Source organism: Argiope bruennichi, chromosome 3 (assembly GCF_947563725.1).
Source record: "Argiope bruennichi chromosome 3, qqArgBrue1.1, whole genome shotgun sequence".
NCBI lineage: Eukaryota > Metazoa > Arthropoda > Arachnida > Araneae > Araneidae > Argiope > Argiope bruennichi.
Window position 1 is genome coordinate 17,459,541 of NC_079153.1, and position 16,113 is coordinate 17,475,653.

Sequence of the window (16,113 nt, forward strand, 5' to 3'; positions counted from 1 at the left end):
TGCCGCTCTAATCTATATCTTTTTCCATCTATGCATGCCTTGAATTAAAAGTGATAAGGCGATTAAAAGTGATAATGAATAATTATTGTAAACTAATTCTTAAATTGAATTTTCATGGTTGAATTTCTGTAAATTTTATGCCTTATCGTTTTATCTCTTTTTATATCTAAACTATCAAGCAGTCTTATATGTTATTAATTGAGGAGTCTATGTTCATTTCAAGATGCCAGATAGCATTGCCTGGACTACGAGTACCATTGGCAAATGGATTGTTCTGGAACAGCCATTAGTATATATTTAATTTAAAATGAATCTTAATGTAGTATGAAAATAATAAGGCATCTCAATTATAGTGTTTAATTATATTTGCAACATGTAAAGTTATAGAAATTTTCATTGTTTAAATATCAATATATTATCAAACCAATAAAGTTTTTCTGCTTAGTTTCCCAGCTAAAGAGAAAAAAAAAATGATAATTTTTTTTTTTTTTCTTTTATAAGAAAAATTAGACTTGAGCTATAATAAAATTACTGATTCTTTTCTTTTACATTCTTCATTTTTCAGTTAGACAGATTAAATTTTAAACAAGATTAAAGCTCTTGTATTTTTATGTATTAAAATGAGTTTTATTAATAATCTTCAATTATCAGCATCATTTTTAAAAATTTTATTCATTTACTTTCTTGAATTTATTGAATCTTGGTGACTATTAAAAAGTCTTCGAAGAATGGGATTAGAAATAATTTTTATTAAGATAAAATTTAGATTTGTGTAATTTTTTGTACATCAATATTGTGCCTTTTATTACTTTTTTTTTTTTTTTTTGCTTATAATGCTTTTAAAAATATTGTTAAATATGGTTTGATTTTTATAAAAAATATTTTTTATATTTTCATTTTTTTTTTTAAACATAATTCTTAATTTTTTGACTATTTATTGTAAATGTAAAATTAAATTTCAGCAATATTCTTGCATAAAAATAAATTAATAGGCAGGAATTTTTTAACAGTTTATATATGAATTTCTTTTCATAAGAAATGTTATTTTAAAATGTTGATGTAAAGAAAACGATACAAATATTTTAGTATATCTTTCTATTCAAAAAATATATTTCAAAAATCTGTTCTCTTATTCACTTGAATTCATTTTCAAATTTTATCATTTTTTTTCTACTTTAATTTTAATCTGATATATATTTGACTTTCTAAATGTGTGACCTTTGCAATATAAATCATATGAAATACAAAACGTTTCATGGAATAATTCAGTTTTATATAAATTATTTGGTTATTGTTGTTAATCAATATCCAAATATTGTATCAATATTATTCTTAATCTTTTGTTTACGATGTTATTTTAATAGGAACGGCGTCAACAAGAACTCATTGTTATGGAAGAAGCATTAAAGGAGAATTTTGCTGTACAGTCATCTATTAATGCAAATTCTTCTGAACGACGAAAAAAGTTGCTTGAAGATATAGCTTTGGTAATAAAATTAATATTTGTTTAAAACGAAATGTCAAATTTATTAAAATTTACACGTTTGGATTGTAATATTAAAGAATTTAATTACAAACAAATCACATACTTTTTAGGTAAATTATTCATAATTTCAGTTCTCATTATTTTATTTATTCACTAGGAAGAGCTATTTACTCAAGTATATATATTTCAGCCTTTGTTAGCGGTGAATTGATTATAATTAACATGTGTTCGGGAGGGTTCAGCTACAAAGATGGATCCTTAACAGACATCCCCATGGTCGACTGAAGACTATTTAGGAAGCATTGCTGAGCAGCTGTTGGGTGATAGGGAAATAAAGTTCACCAATGAGAAACTCGGAGGCGGAGATCTGACGGAAATAAAATGCGGTATTTTTGCTTGTTTTGAGAGCAAAGAGAGGCGTCAAATTTAATTGTTCTTAGAGATGTCGGTGTCCGAAGAAGTTCCTGAATTTTTTAGAAGCTCCGTGCGATTCGGATTTCTATGTGAGGATCCACCCGATAAAGATCGTTGTATTTCTGGAGCGGCCCCTGGAGTAGCCTTGTGAGTTAGCAGCCTGTTAGCGTTTTTTTTTTTTTTTTTTTTTTGTGAATTTTCTTTGATTTGATCGAAAAACTATTTCGTGCTTAAACTTCCGTTTTGTGATTTTGTAAATAATATTAACTTAGATAAGAATGAGTTTTTTTTTTTTTGTACTTATATAAGGCTGCAAATAAAAGAATTATTTTGTTACGTTACTCTCTTATTTGATCGGTCTAGGTCAAGATATTACAGCACTAATTTAAATAACTTTCAATATTCTGCTAATTATGGCTTGAGGTTACTAAAACTGTTTGAAACCAGGACAATCGTCCTGATGCCCCTGGCCCTGATGAAACTTTGTTATCAATAATAATAAAATGAAAAATAAGAATTTTTTTTGGCGATAATTATGTTTTCTGAATACATTATTGCGAATATAGAATTCTAACTTTGTACTCGTTATTTTTTTTTTTTACAGGAACAGGATCGAATGGAGAGTGAAATAATGTTGCTTCAAACTAAAAAAGATAAAGAAAAGAAAAATTTGTTAGACGTTCTTACTAACAGTATGTAGAAATTCAAATATTAAGGTGCATTGTTAAAAATACTATTATAAAAATTGTTCTCCTTTTGAATGCTACACTGTGATGAATAAATTTTTATTTTATAACGAAACTTTTAGAATTAGTGCATATGAAATTTCATTAGAAATTGTTTTTCATAGTAGTATTAAAAATAAATAATTTGAATTAAATGAGAATGTTGTATTAAAATTAATAATTAATTTGATTTGAAATAAATTTTTGTATCTTTTTTAAACAGCATAGCTTATACTGATTAATATTAGAAATGGAATATTAAAAGCATTTAAATTACTGTATTTTAAAAAAGACTTTGTGACATACTTTGAAAAATTTGAAATAAATTCTAATATTTTGAAAAATTTTGAGACAATTTGAAGTGTTGCATTTAGAATAATTTCATTCTGTTTAGTTGAAAATCATTCTGCTAAACTGATTGACCAACTGATGTTGCTGAATGATCGAACAAAACAAGTGGAGAAAATGGCAGCTGTTCTTGAAAGAGATAGGTATAAATTTTAAAAAATTTGAATCAAATCATTATGTAGATTTATTTATTTCTAAGTTTCTTCTCCTTAATCAATATTTTTTCTTGTATGGATTATATACACTAAGTTATTTTCAGAAAATTTTTTTATTTAGGTTATAAACGAAACAAATGTTTTATACGCTTTTCTGAACAATTTTTTAAAATTTATTTTTAGGATTGAAAATGAAGAAATTTTTTCGATAAAGCAAGAAAAATTAGAGCAGTTGAAGAAAAAAGAAATTCTAGGTATTATGTTTTTATTCTTGCTCTAGTTGTGACATTATTTTTGTCTGAACCATTTATGGTAAATATATGTTGAAAATAAAATATGTGCAAGATTTTTAAAAAAATGAACTATTAGAAATCTGCCTGACTTTGACTTTTTTTGATCTCATGAAACACGCAAAAATGTATATTAATTGAAATTAATACAATTTGATGCAAAATATCCTAGAAATACCAAATCAGGAAAATATGTTGTGTTTCCATTGTTTAAAATTTGTTGTTTTTCTTTTTTTTTCTCTCTAGAGGCAATGACTGAAATGCTCAAATGTGAAGAAACGTATGGTAAATATGAAGCAGAAAAATCCCTCATAGTGGAACAATTACAAAATGAGTAAACATTATTGATTACTTACATTTTATATTTGATAATTTTGTATTGATTTCTATCTAGAATTTTTTTCACTGCTAAATGAAAATCTTCATTTTGAAGATTTGATTGCAAACCATGGTTAACATGGTTCAATCTTTGACATGTGTCCAATTTTTAAAACCTGAAATTGATTTGAACTAATAATAACAAAAAAAAATTGTATCAAGTAAATATGTTGTACTAATTAAATCATAGTTTCTTCTTCTCTCATGGATACTTTTTAATCAAAGTATTTGTGTATAAATCCTACCATGAGAAGACATGCCATAGATCAAAATAACTGATTAAAAAAATAAAGATTGAATCAAAATCGAAAGTATCTTTTGCATATTACTCTATTAATGATGCTTAAAATGTTAATATGACTAATAGAATTTCAATGAACTAATATACATATATTAGTTCATATTAATATATTTTTTAAAAAATATTTAATTATGTAATATAATGTAGAGATATTTTTTATGATTTTTCTTATTGGTAAACTAATTGTGCTTTTATCCGCCATTGGATTGAGGTAATGCACTATTTGTTTCAAAATTTATAAATTCAGTATTTTTTTAAATTTTATGAATGGAGAGAATGGAAGCAATTTGAAATTTAACTGGTAAATTTTGAATAGTTAATATGTTACATTATTTGTGCATTAAGTATGAAATGAAAAACAAATTTATTACTATCAAAGTCTATTATTGTATCGTATTAGGTTCAAATAAGTGAACTCTGAAATTTTAATTTTATGTTGTGTTTAATAAAATTTAAGATATAAATTTATTGATTTTATTTCCCAAACTATGGCATGAAAAAAGTATTGGTTAAGCTTAAGAAAACAGTATTATTCCATCACCAATTTCACATGCTTTACTTTCATTTTATCATGTAACTGTAATAAGTCTAATAACAAATATCTTCTACCAAGTTATTGCTTGAAAAATTCAAGTTTTGTAGTATCATCATATTTTTAAATCCAAACAAAACATATATTTTAAGTAGTTAAAATTAAAAAAAAATCTTGCTGCTCAATCTTGATAAAGCTTCTCAATGTTTCATTTTAAATGTAAAACGAAATACTTAGGAAAACATTTTCAAATGATGAAATGATATAAATAATTAATAATTACTTTTTTAAATAGGGAAACTGAAAGCAATTTTAAATTGTACAATATTTTCCAAGAAAGAGAATTGGATCAACAAATATTAATCAATAGGCTTTTGGAAGAGGTATATATATACATATTTTTTGTTTAAAAATTAAGAATATCCTAGTATAATAACTTTGATTATATAATAATATTATAAAGTAATTTATATTATATAATAGTAACTTTTTTCCCAGGAACAATATCAAAAAGAAGCCTTTGAAGCATTACAGTTGCAGAAAGATATACAGCACCAAGAGATTGCTCATCAGGTATATATTATTTCTGTTCATCATTTTTATTGTGGTGACCTAAGAATTAAAAATTATTTTTGTATACTTAAAAATGTGTTTTAGATAATTTAAATTACTTACAAATGTGACTGAATAATCTATTGTGGAAGGGAAAATCTGAAAAGATATGTATATGAAAAATTATAATAATTTAATCAGAAATGAAAGAAAAAAAATGCTTTTTTAAAATTGATATTTAATTTTTTTTTTCAGATTGGCTTTTTTGTTTCAACTAACTAAATTCATATATTTAAAATAATTAGGTGAACCAAAGAATCAGTTCTCTAACCCCAATCGCAATTAGTCCAATGCCTTCACTTTTTATATCATATGAAAGTTCATGACTCCACTGATGACTAATTATGTCATCAGTGGTCATATGCCCCACTTTATTTTTAAGAGAAATCTTTAAATCTTTACTTTACTGTGCATTCTATATGAGGTGGAAAAAAGCAAAAATTTCTAACTTCAGTCAGTATACTGATTTTGTTACTTTTCATTTCCTATGAAAACTCATGATCCCTAAATACTCCATTAATGGACATTAATATTCTTCTATTTAAAACGCCATTTCTATTTTTTAAATAAATTTCAAAATTATTATTTCACTGTACATTCTTTATGGGAAAATTCTTCAACAGAATACTAATCACTGTACTAATTTTGCCAGTTTTGAAAGTTCATGGCATTTAGATATCACAATTGATTGCACCCTCCCCCCTTTCCCAAAGACAAGTGGAAAAATCTGAATGACTGAATTTTGCAACAACATTAGCAGGAACTAATGTTTCCTAAGGGCCATCAATAAAATATCAAGGGGCCACAATAAAATTTTTCCTGTAAGAAGGGCATCCTGTCATCAGTAAGGAGTAGCATCTTATACTATTTCTGTACCCTCTAAGGCGCTGAGAACGAACCACCATAAAACAAGCTTCTCATCCCTATATCTGATGGGGCCTCTGGGAAGGCATGGCATTTAGATATCTCATCAATTATTATCTCTCCCTCTTCACACCATTTTATAATATCATAAACTAAAACCTTGACACAGCCCTCATCCTCAACAACTTGACCAATTTCACTAATTCTTGTGACATGAGAGTATAGTTTAAAATAGTACTTTCATATGGTACAATAAAACCAGATTCATCACAGTTAATTGATGAATGGTCATTAACTAAATGAATGGTCATCGGTGAATAACTGATAGCCAAATAATTATCAAATAATATTGAATGTATATCAATGATAGTTAATAGAGAAAACCTAAATTTTATATAATTTTGATTGTCTTTCCTGTCCATCTGGCAGGAAAGACAATCTAAGTAGCCTTATTAACACAAAATGTCTTTCAACAATAAAGCTTCTCTTGAATTAATTAAGTAGAGAAAGTGGAATTGGATCAGGAAATAAGAGAATATTTTAGAATAAGTTACTATGGGCTAAATTAAGATCATTACTATGGGCTAAAATAAGAAATTAATTTGGATTAAGTTAAGAGTTTAAAATATCATTATATATATATATACAGAATATATAGAATAGTTATTCATTGATACTGAAAATTTACTCATAGTATATTAAAAGTTTTTTCTCCCATTATTTTTTAGATACATCTGATTGAAAAAGAGCTCTCCAACTTAACTGTTGCAGAAATTAAAAAGAAAGATTTGAAAATTGATTCAGAAATGGTATTTAATTAATTTTTATCATAAATATGCTTCATTTTTTTTTCATGAATATTTCATGCATTTCATTTAAACAAGAAAATTCTTTTGTCAGAATATTTAGCTCATTAGAAAGCAAATGATATATATATATCTCAGTAAAACAAATTATTGTAATGTTTTTTGTTTTTTTTACATATCTGTTTTAAACAAATTCATCCAGTGAAATAATTATGAAAGAATTTTATAGTTGTTCTACTTCTTGGCTTACTTAAAGAATTTGCTAATATCTGTACTTTGATTAAAATTTTAAATATATGTTATTTATGATTTATATATTATGAATGTGTAATTTTGATACTTAATGAGCATTCCTTTTTCCAAAGAATGTTTTGGCAGATCATCGAATTGCTTTAGCTTCATTGCTGTCTGATTTAATGGCAGCCAAAGAGCAGCGAGAACTAGAATTGAAAGAAAGATTGGTTAGTCTACTTTATTTCAATATCCATTATGAAAAATTATAGTTTCTTAATACAATGTTGGGTCTTTTAAAAATATTTAAAACAAATTTTTATTTATACAGCAACAAATGGAGTTAAAACGGGCTCAGGAAATAGAAGATTTCTGGCTAATACAATACCAAAAATTGCTCGACAGAAAACCAAAAGGTGTTATTGGTGCGGTAAGTATGTGTTGTGATTAAGTCAAGTTTAAAGAACTTATCTTTTGAGTCAAAATTTTATTTTGTAGAGTCTGTTTTATCATTACTTAAAAGAATAATGTTAGCATTAAACTTAATATCATAGTTACATTAAAAATGCACATGGACAAGCAGTCTGTGAAATTTGCCATAAATTTAAGCATTTTACTATCTATCTCTAAAATGTAAAATAATATATGCACCTCCAACAACTAAACATATTTGAAATGACAGTAAACCAGTATTTTCTACTTGCACTCCAAAGAATAAAAATTTTACAGTTAATTAATACTATTTACTTGCATCCCAAAAGTATCAAAATTTTTGTCTCTTTGTTGAAAATTAGTTAAATAATTTTCAAACAGCATTTTTAAAAATTGTTCTTTATGAATGCAACTCATATTTTTAAAATTTCACTTATTTAGCTGATTATTTATTAAAGTTTTGAGTTTCTATTGCATATACACATGTCAATATAACATTCTAGAAAATTGTGTTGTTTCGATAAGATAATTAAACTATGGGATTTAACAATTTACTAGTATAATTTTTTTTATTGAAAAGACGTTTATTAATTAACTTCTATGTTATTTTTGATACATACTCTAAGATATTTGAACTAAGAATGAAATTATGACTAAACTGCTCTTGTTTGATATCATTGAAAAAAGTGATTAATGATATATTTCCCCTTGGCTACTAAATTTACAATTTAAAATAGACTAACACATTTGCAGTTAGTGTTTAAAATTCTTTAATATAAAAAATACTTTTAGATTCTAAATTTAAGCAAAATATTTTTAAACAAGTGATAATTTTTGTATGTGAAATTCTAATTATGTTTAACTTTTATGTAGGAGCTTGGATTAGATAAAGATGTGAAAAGCATCTTATTGGATATTCCTGCCATTGAATATCTTCCTTTGTTTGCATCCAAAAGGATAAGTCTTTCAACATTGCTCAATTTCACTACAAAAGATTTAAAAAAGGTATCTATTTTTTTTCTTTCTATTGAAATAAATTATAAATCGAATTTAACTAAGATTCAATAAAATTGCCCTCATTTTCATAATTTTTGCTTTAGAAATTGTTTCTTGAGCAGCCAAATTACATCTTCCAAATAACTAGAATTTTGTAATTTCCTTAACATATTTTCTGCCTTATATATTGGTACAGTTTACATTAATGTTTTGTCTACATTTTTTTCATCAGTTTCAGATTTTCAACTAATTTGAGGTTAACATTATTTATGAGTAAGAACCGGGATTATATCAAAAACAAATGCAAGTTTTTCAATATTGAAAAAGAATTTAAATGAAAAAAAGTGTTTACATAGTTTAGGATATGTAGTTAAATCTAAATTAATAAAGACAGTTTAATTCACATAAATTGTATTGTTGTAGTGAAATATAACTTAAAACCAAGAATCAAATAAAAATAGTCCTGATTAAAAATGCTTTTTTTTTTTCATTTTACTGGAAGAAAATTATGAAAAGTTACTATACATTTTAATAATCTTTATTTTTACTAAGCATAAAGTGAATTAACTTTTTTACATACATTTTAGTGAACAGGATACTGAATATTTCAAAATTTACTTTTATATAAATGTTTTCATTAAAAACAAATTTCATATTCATACTTTATGAAATTGTTTTTATTTTAAGAAATGTGGGGAAATAATTTTACTTCACATAAGAAATACATCAAGCAATATTCAGTTAACCCCGTACTAATAATAAAGAATGTGTGCAAACCATGTATGTGTTGGTGCTTTACTGGCCAGGCCATTTGTTTTATAGCAACCATACTTGCCACATATTTATTTTAGGATGTGTTAATATGCACTTGAAAGTGATTTTTTTTGTTTAATTTTAATGAATTAAAAATTAAAGTGAAATTTTGTTGTTTTTTCTTGATAATATCCAAAAATATTATTGTACAAAATAAATTTTACATTTCAAAATTTTTTTAAAAAAAATGTCTTTTTAACATGTAAATTTTATCTAAATTTTGGCAATTTTGAAAAAAAAAATCCCTGGTTTTCCAATATGTTACATTGTTTTCCTAAAATTCAAACCATTTTAATTGTTTCATCAAATATTTAATCGCTTGATTTTCTATCATTGTTGAAAGCTAAAGAAGAAGGATTCTATTTAATATCTGCACAGTTTGTAAGGTGAATAAAAAAAAAAGGGGGAAATTACATTATTGTGATATTTAGAAGATTACTTCTGTTTTTAACAACAACCACTTACCAAAAAATCTTATTGCCATGCCATTACTCTATTCACCTTATATCCAGAGGTTAAGAACTTTGATTTCAAGTACTCTGTGACACTCCTGTCAAATTGGCCAATTGTTTTTTAATACAACTATAAAAGTGTGGGACTGTCTCCATTAGAAGTGTTCATGTGCACAATAAACTGAACATTGGAAATAAATATAACTAATATCCCAGGCGAACCGGTCACATTTAAGGTTTCGTGAAATCTTTTTTAAGTTGTTAATTATCATCATATGTAATATGGATATTTTCATATTTCAAATATTTAATAACTTGTAGATGGGTATTTTGGATGATGAAATTTGTGAAGCCATCTTAGACAAGGCTCAGGAATATTTCAAGAATATGCAGGCAGAAGAGAAATATTCTCTGCCTGAATTTTCAGAAGTGCCTGTACCTTCAGCTCCTCCTGAACCTTCAACGCCTACTGAGCCAGAAGAAATACTTTCTGAGCCAACTGCACCACCCCTTTCACCAGATGATGATACAAAGCTTTGGTGTCAAACAGAATGTGTCATATGCTTGGATGTTCAGGTAATTTATAGGAAATTAATTTTTATTTGAATTGAAACAATATTACTTATGATATTAAATCCTATGTAATATCTACCATGAATTTTGGTATTTCAAATACTGTGTTTTTAACATATTTGTTTGCCGTGTCTAGTAATGAAAAATATGGTTCTGCTTGTGCATTTACAATATGAGCAACATTTCCTCCCATCTACTGCATTTTATGACACAATATTGTACACTGTGCGCTTCATAATATAAGGAATACAACCATACAGATATCTAACCGTATTTCAGATATCTACCCATCAATTAATTATTTATTTAAAAATTTAATGCAGACATATGAATGTAGTCAGAAATTGAAGGTTCAGATTGAATTGTTTGCTGCAAAAAGGAGTTAGCTCCAATTATTCAAGTTTGCAGAAAACCAGTGATAGCACCAGGAGCTACCTCTATATTGTAACAAACTAATTAGACAAACAGCTCCATTGCTTGAGTTAATGCAAGAACTAACTATTGGAGCTATATCTTTCTGGCACCAAGCGAACAAGTTTTTATTTTACAACATGATAGTACATGTAACTCCAAATTCCCCTAATTAGAGCTACATGCTTTTTGCAGCAAACTCTTCAATTCCCTTTTATTATTTTTTCCCACAAAGTTGTTGCATTTTAGATTTATGCAGTATGCCAACACCCAAATATAGAGATATAGAAGGTCAACTCATTGATGGATTTGGTATAAAATTTGATAAAGTTCTAATGAAGAAACTACGTATTAAATTTTAGCCATCAAGTTATTCTCGTTTTTGTGATATCATATATTCATGCATATAAATAGATTCTTCATGGACGAATTTAATTCAAAATAGGACAGAAATCTACACATTTAGCATATTGTCTTCATACCTGCTTAATGCAGTTTTAGTTTATCATGTTCACAGACTGACTTAATTCTAAAAATGTATTTTTTAAACTCAGAGAGATCTAAAATATCGAGATTTATCAAAATCTTAAGATAAGATTTTTTATGATTACAATTACTTTCATTTTTACCAAAAAATAAAACATATATAGTATAAATATTAATAAAGTTTCTTTCTATTGGTACCTGTAATTGATTTTATTTCATGTTATTTTTTATCATTGATTGCAAGAAAATGTTTTTTTATTTAATTATGGTTATTCTGAAAGTAGAGAAAAAAGATATCTAGGGAACACATAAATAGAGCATCGAAGATCAGCAAACGCATTTGATCAAATGAATACAAATCATTAAAGACAACTTCTAAAACTATCTAATCATCATAGAATCTATCGACTCTTAGTCGATAAATGATTATTTATCGCACATTAAAAAAATACACCACAAAACCTTTTCAAGTTCACTAATATATAAAAATAATTTATTGATATAATTTCATTGCATACTAAGAATCTTTTGCCTTCTCATTTTTAATAGAGAATAAGTAAGTACTAATTTCTTGAATAAGAGACAGTACTTACTCTTATTTAAGAGAGGAAAAATGAAGATTTAGCATAGTGTCGTTTTGAGTATGAAATTTTCTGAATCGGATTTGAAGGCAGTCAAAAATTTGCATATGAAATTATTTCCTTCCTTTAAATCAATCAGGTGAACCTATATTTGCTGCTTAGAAATGCAATAAGTTTTGTGTGTAATCAACAATTATTGATTTTTCATCTCAGATCAATGCTTAAAAAATGATTTCAAAATAGGGAGACTTTTTGTTGTTATTATTATATAACATTGGTTTTTGAAATATTCGTTCTTTACATATTGCTCGTTTCATAATCCTGAGATAGCCACTTTTCGACGGAAATTCAACGCCATTCTTTGACCTTGATTTTCGCCTTATTTTAGATACCTTTTCGTTCAATTTTTTTTCACGTATATGTGACTGTCGTGTTGTTTCTGAACGTTTTATATTATTTTAATTCAAATTTGCGTTACTGGTTACTTACATGGCTAATTCAAATGACAATAAAATATTTTTTAAAATAATAATGTTTTTAAGTTAAAAAAAATACTAATAATAACATTTTTAAAAAGTATAAAATTATACATTTAAAAAATATTTTTAAGATGTTCCATAGTTACAGCAATTTCTTAAATGAAAATAAAATATTTTAAATGGATTAAACTCTCTATTATTCATCACTGTTAATCTCAAAATATTATCGAAAAATTCAACAACAAATAAAAAAACGAAACATTTTAACATAAAAAAAACCATTATTATTTTGTAAAAAAGTAAATAAACCAAATTTTAAGAAATCTTCCATTTATTCATCACAATTTAAGGTTTATGTCACTTATAGTAAATGAAAGTTGCTCTGAAATATTTTATTGTGAATTAGTATCTTGTTCTGACAGTATTACAAGTTATAAGTCCGCAAGTAAGTTTGCTTCCTTGTTAAATGTAAATATCTCCTCATTTCATCTTTCCTCTCACCCTTACTTTGACCAACTAAACCCTTCCTAACGCATGCGTAAAAGTACGGAGGGTTTTAGAATCCGTTGGCAAACAATACATGTTGTTATGGATTTGTAATACTGCTTCCCTGCGCAATTAGTTTGATGGTAAGTAAGAGAGTTTTACAGATCACTAATAGATGTTGAATGAATGGCGGATCATGGTAAAAAATTTGGTTACGAAAACGAGCCAACTGCTGGAATTTTGGCGATATCTCAATTAAGAGGGAAGATGATGACTTTCTAGACATTTCTTTGTGATGTCACGGAAATTGTAAAAAAACCGAATCAATCAACCGAATTGTAAAAAAACCCTATCAATTGAACTAAACTCAAGCGAGTAATTGAGGGAAATTTCTGATTGGATTATTGATATCTGCAACTTTTCTGATTGCACTGCTATTTTTGTCTATCAATATTTTATTGCTTGTATTCTGCTGTTTATTGCAAGTGATGCCATGTATCCGCTTCGTCTATGTCTTGCTACTGTGTATGCATATTTTCTTGGAACAAAGCGTCGCTATCCTTTATTGAGCTCGTTGAACTTTTCATCATACAACCCACTTATGACTTTTGGATTTTTCATAACAATATGTACAAAAGATTTTTCATAACCTTAACTTGATTAAATATCTATAAATGTATTCTAGTTTTTAAACATACTTAACAGGTATTGTTATGGAAATTTTCCGAAATTGAAAATAAACGGATCTGGTGTAATGGATGTACGGAGAAATAGTACAACACAACTACACAAACATCTCGTTTATACGACTGGCTGCTCAGCATATGACTAATCTACTAACTCATTCCTGACTGATTGCTCAACAAATGATTTTTAGACTAACTGAATATTGATTGACTACAGCTTTATCTCCCGACTTTTTATAGTTTCCGTTACAGGACAAACAAAGTTCTAGAAAAATCCTCATTACTCGCGTCCTAATGGACCTATCACCAAGATTCTTGGTGATAGGTCCATTAGGACGCTAGTAATGAGGATCTATTTTATCGTCAAGGCTGAGGTTCATTATCAGAATTATCTGTAAAACTGTCTTCCTTACCATGGAATTAACTGCACTGGAGGCAAAATTAGAAACCAATAAAAATATTTGCAATTTTGTTGTTAATATAGTGAGAAAAATATCTGTATAAAATTAATGTGATGGGAATAGTAAAAATTTTACTAAATCACATGGTTATTAATATTTCAGAATTTCTATCATATTTCTACTGTGACAACTTACGTTGGCTGCTCATTACTGTTTTAGGATAGTTAGGGTACTGTTTATATAGTATTTTCTATCTAAATTTACATTTCTGACCTGATTATATGTATTAAACATCAATATATGTACTAGGCTATAGTAAACTAAATTATGTTTTGATGTATAAGTTCTCAGATCAATTTACAATGTCTATAAATAAAGTCTATTCTGTTTCAAGTTGAAATAAACCAATACAGATGGTGCTGACAGGACGTTAAAAGGTAAAGATCAGTCATTGAATTCCATAAAAAGAATTGTCTCAACGAAACTCTGAAATCCACAACCTGCATATTAATCAGTGTCATAACCTAGTTTCTATAAATCAGAAGACATATTTGAACAATGTTTTATGTACCAAATTATTGATCATTGACAAGTTGGACGTAAAAAGCAGACGTTTCAGTAAAGGTTGTTTTGTTACAATGACAGCAAACCGATATTAAACCAAACTGCTGGCGAAAAGAAGCAGGCAGAATATATCAAACTTTTCACTATAGCTGTTTGCAACTGCGGATAGCAAAGTTTCGTGACAGATTGTGCACAAACGTTTAGGAGAGTATGTTAACAAACCTGTGAGATGTGTTGCATTCACTGTCAGCACCAGTTGACCTGGTGCAGAGAACGCATTAGTTGTGCACATTTACAGTAGGATCTTTTTGACGAAACTGGATTTTTAATGCAATTAGATTCACATCTTATTTTTATATGGAGAGCGTTCATTGAAAATCATCATTATGGTGGTATTCAATGATATACCTTGACTTCAAATTTGGTGTGGACTATCATGGATTCTCAAAGAAATATCCATATCCAAAGAACCGTGATTATTTATCAGGAAATAATTCTGCAACAACACATGCATTCGTTCAAGGATGCTGAATACCTGTTTTCACTATGCTAACATTATGAATGAATACCTTGAAGTAGAGAAGGTCATAAGTTTGGAATGACATGCAGTCTCCAGATTTGAGCCCTTTTGGGGCATATTTGAGAACTGCCTCGATTGACGAATTGTAAATCATAATCAATATCTTACATCTGTTGCAAAATTCCAGAGAGCATTAACTGGTAAATGGAAAGGTCCTTCTGAATATCTACATAATTTGGTGGCCAGCATGCCCAGATGTTATGCTGGCTGTATTATAGCACAGGGCAAGCATGCAGTCTATTAACATTCATACAAATCATTTGTTACGTTTTTTTATGTATTGTGTTTTGTACAGAGCAAATATTTTTAATGCACCAGGAAGAATGCTTCATTTTTACTACTATGGAGCCTATATTCTAATTTTTGTGACCTTTTATTTAATACAGATTCTTATTATTTACTTCACTTTTGCTATCTTTTTGTAGTTTTATTGTTATAAACTACCATTATCCTTAATTTATTAATATTTCAATATATGAGTGTGTATTGAAATTTAGTTCAAAACTAAATCTCAATAATAAATTAATTCTAATAAACTATTGTAAAATTAATTTGTATATATCTATATATATATAAATACAGAACAATCTTTTAATTAATACCCCCCGCTTTCATATTTTTTTATATAATTAAATTCAACTAGCTAGCAATTTAATTTAATCATATATTTATGTTGTTTTACAGACATCTTCTGTATTTCTGCCTTGTGGTCATGTATGCTGCTGCCGCGACTGTTCAAAGAAAGTCGAACTCTGCCCAATGTGTCGAACAACTATTTCTTCGAGATTCATCCTTACTGTTTCCTAAAGAAGAAAAGCACACTGAAGCCTTATTTTATGCCTTGCAATATTTACAATGATCTCTTTCAACGTTTACATTTATATAATTGCAATTTTTTCAGCGGAAATTCGGCACACAATTCTCGATTAGTTTATATTGTATATAAGCTGTTTCTTGTTATATATTTTGAATTTTAAAGTTTGTAAATAACATGTTACATTTTGCATGGCATTAAATTCCCATAAATTTTA

The 16,113-nt window shown here is 27.2% G+C and overlaps 1 protein-coding gene across 4 annotated transcripts in view; it reads left to right on the forward strand.

Moving 5' to 3' along the window:
* The window catches only part of LOC129963312 (E3 ubiquitin-protein ligase LRSAM1-like), a 31,078-nt gene extending 14,965 nt beyond the window's left edge, over positions 1-16,113 (forward strand). For all 4 annotated transcript variants that reach the window (XM_056077605.1, XM_056077608.1, XM_056077607.1 and 1 more), the window contains 13 exons: positions 1,365-1,487; positions 2,505-2,592; positions 3,020-3,116; positions 3,312-3,382; positions 3,665-3,752; positions 4,925-5,012; positions 5,128-5,202; positions 6,834-6,914; positions 7,277-7,372; positions 7,474-7,572; positions 8,448-8,579; positions 10,157-10,411; positions 15,767-16,113. In XM_056077605.1, the coding sequence (XP_055933580.1) occupies positions 1,365-1,487; positions 2,505-2,592; positions 3,020-3,116; positions 3,312-3,382; positions 3,665-3,752; positions 4,925-5,012; positions 5,128-5,202; positions 6,834-6,914; positions 7,277-7,372; positions 7,474-7,572; positions 8,448-8,579; positions 10,157-10,411; positions 15,767-15,889 (1,416 nt within the window). In that variant the 3' untranslated portion in view covers positions 15,890-16,113. The remainder of the gene's footprint in view (positions 1-1,364; positions 1,488-2,504; positions 2,593-3,019; positions 3,117-3,311; positions 3,383-3,664; positions 3,753-4,924; positions 5,013-5,127; positions 5,203-6,833; positions 6,915-7,276; positions 7,373-7,473; positions 7,573-8,447; positions 8,580-10,156; positions 10,412-15,766) is intronic.